This window comes from Cebus imitator, unplaced genomic scaffold (genome assembly GCF_001604975.1).
Source record: "Cebus imitator isolate Cc_AM_T3 unplaced genomic scaffold, Cebus_imitator-1.0 Scaffold51, whole genome shotgun sequence".
In the NCBI taxonomy this organism is placed as follows: domain Eukaryota; kingdom Metazoa; phylum Chordata; class Mammalia; order Primates; family Cebidae; genus Cebus; species Cebus imitator.
In genome coordinates, this window is record NW_016107366.1 from 8,907,655 (window position 1) to 8,915,849 (window position 8,195).

General features: G+C 38.8%; 1 protein-coding gene and 1 long non-coding RNA gene across 7 annotated transcripts in view; one reads left to right on the plus strand and one right to left on the minus strand.

Annotated features, from left to right (window-relative positions):
* ZCCHC17 (zinc finger CCHC-type containing 17) overlaps window positions 1–8,195 on the plus strand; it is a 70,320-nt gene that overhangs the window by 39,028 nt on the left and 23,097 nt on the right. For 4 of the 6 annotated variants that reach the window (XM_017527874.2, XM_037738242.1, XM_017527875.1 and 1 more), the window contains 2 exons: window positions 3,524–3,624; window positions 5,315–5,406. In XM_017527874.2, coding sequence (XP_017383363.1) covers window positions 3,524–3,624; window positions 5,315–5,406 — 193 coding nt within the window. The remainder of the gene's footprint in view (window positions 1–3,523; window positions 3,625–5,314; window positions 5,407–8,195) is intronic. The other 2 variants (XM_037738243.1, XM_017527876.2) reach the window with 1 other exon arrangement.
* Window positions 18–8,195, minus strand: part of LOC119471127 — an 11,437-nt gene continuing 3,259 nt past the window's right edge. Inside the window, exon 3 of the long non-coding RNA XR_005200125.1 lies at window positions 18–147. This is a non-coding gene — a long non-coding RNA (uncharacterized LOC119471127). The remainder of the gene's footprint in view (window positions 148–8,195) is intronic.

Below are 8,195 nucleotides of genomic sequence, written 5' to 3' on the forward strand. Positions count from 1 at the left end.
CCAGGATGGTCTCGATCTTTTGACCTCGTGATCCACCCGCCTCGGCCTCCCAAAGTGCTGGGATTACAGGCTTGAGCCACCACGCCCAGCCTAGTTTTTCACTGTTAATGCTTTTAGACTTGTCATATTTATCCAGGAGAGAGATACCTGTACCAAAACAGAAAAAAAAAATTATACCTTGGAATTAGTTGAGAGAGTCACAAGTTGTTGATGCTGTTATTTCTATGTGGTACACCAGTAAATAGACCTTCTGTTTTAGGGGAGAAGAATAATGTTTTCTCAAGTATGTTAGGTTCAACGTTAATTACTTCATAACTTTCATTAGCAATAGAGGAAAAAGATTAATTTTAACTAGTAGAGGACAGTTGCAGCCAAAAAACAGTAAAAGTGAAGGGTTTCTACTTTATGGGATCTGAAGTTGCTCTTCAAACTTTAAAATTAGACTAGTTGGCTCATTACATCATAGGGGGGGAAAATAAAACCCCACCTGCATGAATTTCGCCCAATTTGGAGATAATGTGTTGACCTAAAACTAAAAACATAATGTATTTAAAACATTTTAGAGGCCCCACAGTTGTTTAGATAGGTAGGCTATCAACCTCCAGAATCAGCTTATGTAGGTATGAGAGATGTAGTGATGATGGATAGAGAAAGCAGTGGCTCCAGTAGGAGCTCTAAACAGAAAAGGCAGATACTTTGAGTTTCAGGCATGTGCAGGCACCCATGTGTATCACTTTGTGTATATGTGTCTGTGTGTGTATGTGAAAGAGAGTGGGAGAATGAATGGAGGTGGATAAATTTCCCAAGCAACTTTAGGGAGGGCAGTTATTTTAGACAGGATGACTACTTTATGTTCATTCAGAGTAATTATTTATGTTCATTTTCTCCAGAATCAAAGTAATCCTATTATTTATTATTGAAAATAAATGAAAAAGTTAACTTGTAATACTGTAACCATTGTTAGAATTTAGAGTCATTTCTTTCTAATTTTAAAAATGTTTTTAAAGCAAGGTACTATATAATTTTGCATCATGCTTTTGTTATTTAGAATGGGAAAATGCTAGATACCCACAGTACTTGACACATAATAGGCACTCAATAAATATTTACCAAAGAAGGAATTATTGACTTGTTTAAAAATATTTTGAATGGACCATCAAGTGACTATACCATAAATGACCTGATTATTCCCCTTTTGTTGGAAATTAGATTGTTTCTAAATTTTCCTGTCTTAAAAATACATTGACTATTTTGATGCAGATCACTTTTCCTGAAGCATTATAGCTTTTCCTAGGTATAAAGTTATTTTCTTAGGACAGGTTCCCAGAGTCAAATTAAGTATTAGAACTCTTGGTTGCAAGGGGCGGAAACTTAATTGAGAAACATTTTGGCCAGTCTTGTCAGGGGCTTCCAGGATAAATCTCAGTTATGTTTCTCAATTATGTTTCTGTCCCTTGTGTCTCTTTCCTCTTATTGCTAGGACTTCAGCCTTTGCTATATTAGGTGCTCAGATTACACTCCCAGGTCTTTGTTTCCTGTTTACCAGTGCTCTTTTTTGCTTTTCTCTGGCAGGCTCTTGCCATCTGGTGGTAAAAATTGGCATTGGCAATTTTTTGTAGTTTTTAATCCTGACATTTATATGTATAATATAAGCAAGGTAGTTCTCCCAAGGAAAGGATTTTGGACAGACAGGAAAAGGACGTCTGTTATAAGTGTTTTATTAATTTCTGAGACAGTGTCTCACTCTGTCACCTAGGCTGGAGTGCAGTGGCACCATTACAGCTTACTGTAGCCTTGACTTCCTGGGCTCAAGCCATCCTCCCACCTCGACATCCTCAGTATCCACGACTACAAGCATGCACCACCTTATTCTATTAATTTTGCCTTAATTTTTGTAGAGATGGTCTCACTATGTTGTCTAGGCTGATCTTGAATACCTGGACACAAGCAGTCCTCCCAAAGTGCTGGGATTACAGGCCTGAGCTTCCATGCCCAGCAATTATTTGATTTTAAATTATTTTTTATTAAATGTGTAATAGTTTATGAATATTTTATCATTCTTGGTAGCCATTGCAAAGTGACTTCCAAAAGTATATTCCAGCCTCAGTAATATTTCTTATTTTACTATCCTTTTACCACATTGAATATTATTATTTTCTAAATATTTTGCTAATTTAATGGATTAGAAATAGTGGCTTGTTTATATTTCCTTTTTTCACTTAAAATCTGTCATAATTATTTTTTGTTATTAATCAAAATGACTGTTTAGTCTTTTATTCAACAGATTTACCATGTTTACTGTGCTGTTTTTCTGTTATTGTTCATTAGGGTTATTTTATGGTTCTTACATTTTTAAACCTCTGTAGGTAATAATATTGCAAGTTATTTATTTATTTATTTTTGAGATGGGGTCTGGCTCTGTCACCCAGGCTGGAGTATAGTGATGCAATCTCAGCTCACTGCAACTTCTGCCCCCTGGGCTCAAGCAGCCCTCCCACCTCAGCCTCTTGAGTAGCTGGGATCACAGGTTCACACCACCACACCCAGGTAATTTTTGTATTTTTGAAAGAGATGAGGTTTCACCATCTTGCCCAGGCTGGACTGCAAGTTATTTCAGGTCTGTTAAGTTTTCTGGCTCTTTTGAGTTTTTCCTTTGGAAAAAATTCTGCTGAAATTCTTGCACCAAAGATATAAACATCTATATGTTTTTGCTTTCAAATAACTTTACCAACTTACATTTCTATCAGTATTGTGTAACTACAGTTCTTTACTAATATGGAGCACTAAATTTTTTGTTTTTTATTTTTAAAATAAGATTTGTAATATTTAAAAAATAGAGATGGGGGCCTCCTTATGTTGCCCGGGCTGGTCTCAAACTTCTTGCCTCAAGGTGTTCTCCCATCTTGGCCTCCCAAAGTGCTGGGATTACAGGCATGAGCCACTGTTCCCGGCCTATTTTATTTACTTTTTTTTTTGAGCCAAGACCTCACTCTGTCACCTGGGCTGGAGTGCAGTGGCACAACTGCAGCTTACTGCGGTTTCAACCTCCTGGGCTCATGCAGTCCTCCTGTCTCAGCCTCCTGAGTAGCTGGGACTACAGGCACGTGCCACCACACCCAGCTAGGGGTGTGTTTGTGTGTGTGTGTGTGTGTGTGTGTGTCTGTGTGTGTCTGTGTGTCTGTGTGTGTGTGTTTGTTTTATTTTTTGTAGAGACTGGGTTTGGCCATGTTGCCCAGGCTGGTCTCGAATTCCTGAGCTCAGGCAATCTGCCCGCCTCAGCCTCCCAAAGTGCTGGGATTACAAGCATAAGCCACTGTACCTGGCCACTTTGAACATTATTTTAAGAATGTTTGTTGGTTGATTGGATATAAAAAGCAGTCTCAATTTGCAGTTTTAAATTTCACACTTTTCAGTGAAAAATTTTATTTTTCACTTACAATCCCCAACTCTTATCTTCTTTTCCAGTTTAGAGTGTAAATACCAGATGTGCCCTCTGCTTTATATTACTTCTTTTTGTGCCCAGGTCTGGTCCATCGAACTCATATGTCATCCTGTCGGGTGGATAAGCCCTCTGAGATAGTAGATGTCGGAGACAAAGTATGGGTGAAGCTTATTGGCCGAGAGGTAAAGTTCTGTGCAGCTTCCATGTGGTTAGAAAGGATTAGGAAGAGCTGGGATTTTCTTGGTATTTTATGATAGTGAGTGTGTAAATTTTGTTAATTGTGACTGATAATCTTATTTTTAAATCTTGCCACTGGAATTTATTCTCAATTTAAACCTTCTTGCAAACTCAGAAGGAATGATATGAGCTATAAAAGTGTGGTGCAATAAGTACATGTTTGTAAACCTTCCCTCCCTGAAGTTTACGCATAGAGTGGGCAGGAGGAAAGAAAAAGAACCAAAAAGAGAAAAGGAAGCTTGATCTATGGGACAAGTGTTTATCACAGACTTTAAAGAATACCTGCCAGATACACTTCAATTTGGGATAAAACAAAAAGAACACAGCTTACAGTCATTTTTCCTAATATCTGGCACCATGCAATGTGCAGAAAGTGAAAAAATTCTGAAGGACCCAGTTACTCTCTTGAGGGTATGAGGGCTGTGGGTGTGGGACAGACCACAGGAGAAATAAGAGCATACACTGAGTCCTGTTCTTCTGCCAGAGAAAGGCATCGGAGATAGGCATGAAAGAGCTATTATTTAACAATATTTAAATAATTAATATGTGCTAGGTTTGGGAAATATAAGAGCGAACCAGACATAAATGATCCCAGCTATTATGGAGCATATATAGAATATAAGTAGAGGAGACAATTTTTCTTTCTTTTTTGAGACAAGATCTCTCTTTGTCACTCAGGCTGGAGTATAGTGGCACCATCACAGCTACGTGCAACCTCAGCCTCCTGGGCTCAACTGATCCTCCCACCCCAGTCTCCTGAGTAGCTGGGACTACAGGCATGCACCACTACACCTGGCCAATTTTTTTTTTATTTTTTGTAAAGATGGGTTCTCACTGTGTTACTACCCAGGCTGGTTCAAACTCCTGGGCTCAAGTGATTCTCCTGCCTTGGCCTCCCAAAGTGCTAGAATTATAGGTGTGAATTTCCATGCCTGGCGGAGACAAATATACATAAAATAATTACAAGTTATAGTAAGGGCTATATTGGGTTCAAACACTATTGGAGGAAGTTTTCTAATTGTCAGGAAAGGACTGTTTGAGGAGATAGTATATGAGCTGAGACCTAAAATAAAAGGAACTAGTCACAGAAGACTTGGGATAGGAACATTCCGTGCAGAGAGAATAACTGATACAAAGAGTCTGAAGTTAAGAAACACTTCATGTGCTGTGGGAAGCAAAAGTGTCAGCAATGTGACAAATGTCTTCATGCTTAAAGCAGCCCTAGACCAAGTCCAGAAGGAGATCTAGTCTTCTCACATGTTCAAAAGCCCCTTCTGAGCTTGGGGATCTCTGAACAAGTCACTATGCTGGACTTACCTGGAAGAAACAGCTTTTATTTTCTGCCTGGTTATTTCTGCAAGCCTTGGATTTTTGCCTCTTGTAAAGACAAAAAGACTGTTTTTGTCTTTCCCCCAGAGGGACAGGAATGAGATTAAGACTGTTTCCTAAAATCCTTCTGCTATAGGATCTACCTGTTACGCTTATTTGTATCCACAGTATTCCTAGCAGAGTAAATGGTCCATTAGAGAAGCTCAGTGTTTGTTATAATGATGAAAACGTTGACTCTTAATTTTAGACTGGCCATCTAAATGATGTATTTAAAGTTTTTGGTGACTTCTTTTGGGTCTCTTTCAGATGAAAAATGATAGGATAAAAGTATCCCTCTCCATGAAAGTTGTCAACCAAGGGACTGGGAAAGACCTTGATCCCAACAACGTTATCATTGAGTAAGTAAAAGGTTTGAAAAGGTAAAAATTCTTCTGCCTCCTAAAACATAAAATGCTTTAGTAAGTCAGACTGAACTGGGAACTCTACCATTTATGGACTTTGTGATACTGATGAGTTATGTAACCTTTGCAATCTTTGGTTTTTAGAAATATAAAATGAAGTTTGGCCAGGCACAGTGGCTCACCCCAGTAATCCTTACGCTTCAGGAAGCTGAGGTGGCGGACCACCTGAGAGATCAGGAGTTCAAGACCAGCCTGGCCAACATGGTGAAGCCCTGTCTCTACTAAAAATACAAAAATTAGAAATTTGTCGGGTGTGGTAGTGCGCGCCTGTAGTCCCAGCTACTTGGGAGGCTGAGGCAGGAGAATCGCTTGAACCCAGGAGGTGGAGGTTGCAGTGAGCTGAGATCATGCCACTGCACTGCAGCCTGGGTGACAGAGCAAGACTCCATCTCAAAAAATAAAGTAATAAAAATAAAATAGTTAACACTTTGCTGGATAGAATTCTGAGATGAAATGCTAACGTGCCAAGCTCCTGGCATTGGAGTGCTCTGTTAGTGGTTTTGTTTCCTTTCCCTTAATCTCATTCTATTTCCACCCTTTAACAAGTTAACTAATAAGCATTCATGAAGGACTGACTATTCTTTACCTCTCTTAGTGATTTCTGCATTGGTGCTACGTGGGTCTCTTCTATGTGGAGACCATATGGAAGGGTGGGTAGAGTAATCCAGGAGCAATTCCAGTGGGGTTTAGACTACCACATCTTGGGATACACTGTGCTCTGAAAACAACATCTTACTTTCATTGGCTCTTCTGACGTTTTATTTAGGAATGGAAAATTATCTATGTAGGATAACATCTGGTGATACAGTGAATTTTCTGTCTGTCTCAAGTCTTTCTTGAATTTCTTTCTTTCTTTTTTTTTTTTTAAAGATGGGGTTTCACCCTGACGGTCAGGCTGGTTTTGAACTCCTGACCTCAGGTGATCCACCCACGTTGGCCTCCCAAAGTGCTAGGATTACAGGCGTGAGCCACCGCGCCTGGCCTCTTGTTTTTTGTTTTTTTTTTTGAGATGGGCCACCCAGGTTGAAGTGCAATGCCGTGTTCACGGCTCACTGCAGCCTTGACCTCCCGAGCCCAAGCAATCCTCCCACCTCTGCCTACCGAGTAGTTGGGACTACAGGCATGTGCCACCTCACCTGGCTAATTCTTATTTTGTAGAGACAGGGTCTTCCAGTGTTGCCCAGGCTGTTCTTGGACACCTAGGCTCAAGTGATCCTCCTACCTTGGTCTCTAAAGTGCTGGGATTACAAGTGTGAGCCACCATGCCCAGCCTTCTTTCCTAAATTTCTCATCAGGGGTTCTTGGATCCCTAAAGTCCCTTAAAGGGGGATCTTGGAGGGTTTATTAACTGTTTTTAGTGTTTTAGAAAGCCATCCAAAATTGTCTGTGTAACCTCGGTTAACAATGCTGTTATTTTGTTGCTTTTGATGATAAAATATCACATTGTTTGTCTTATGTTAATTAGGTACTCTTAATGTTAATTATGTCATTGATTAATTCAAAAGACAAGAAAAATAATAGAATGTTATTTGAGTGGGATCTTATTGGTGAAAAGCTTGGAAAGCCTTATGTTTATAGTTCTGAGCAAAATCACTTTGAATTTGAATTTTATCTGGAAGTAAGGGAAGTGATGTACTGCAGTGCCAGGCATTTTATGTACACTCCTGTGTACATAACAACCCACAAAGTGGATGTTATCTCCATTTTACTTTCTATTCCTACTGTGTAGCTTGGTGTTTGGTGATAAAACTTGACTGTGGTTACATAGCAAATTCGCAGGGACTCAAAACTGGGCCTCTCTGACCTTAAAGCTAATGCCCTTTTTACTATATAATGCTTCTCATTGTTGCATGTGACTTACATAACTTTTCATATTTCTGTAGTTTAGTCTCTAAGTATTAACATGTTTGTAAGGCTGATTATTGACAAAATACTGTTCAGTAATAGTAAAACTGTTCAGTAATAGTAGAAATGTTTAAATGTAGCTGTGGTTCAAGTTAGTGTTTGGAAAAGAAAAAAGAAAAATTTGATGATTACATTGTAATAAATTGCTTTTGCTCCAAAGAAGCTGATACAACTATACAGACTCATTAAAAAGTAGTGAAATTTCCCAAAGCCACCCTTACAATGATAAAATGTAAAACATGTAAGATAAAAGAGCTAACTGTGTTTCTCAGAGAAAGGGTAGGGAAGGGAAAGGGCTCCCTGGTTTTGGGCTGTCTCTGTGTAAAACCATTTCGAGGAATAATCAAGTGGCTGAAACAGTAACTTTTGTTGTAAACTATGTTGTAAATACATGACTTTCTGCTGAAAGTCATATATTACTTAGTCTCTCTGAATCTCAGCTTCTTTACTATAAAAGGGAGATAGTAACATATATCTGAGGAATGCTTGAATGATTGATAAGGAGCCAGCTTCATGCCTAGTCTATGGTAGACATTTAATGTATGTAGCTACTTGTAGTATTGTTTTAAATGCCACTTTGTTTTTTCCTATAACATCTGAGATTATAGCACCCTTTTCTTTTTCCTTCATACTATGTTGTGCAGAACCACACCTTTGCTTTTAAAAGAATGTGTAAGCCCCAAAAAACAGAGACCATGACTTGTCTGCCATTGTTCCTGACGTATACCATTCGTAGCATTCATTTAGTGTTTTGTTTTGTTTTGTTTTCAGGTATGTCTTAGTAACGTGAAAATGGACATTTAAGGTTTTTTTTTTTTTTT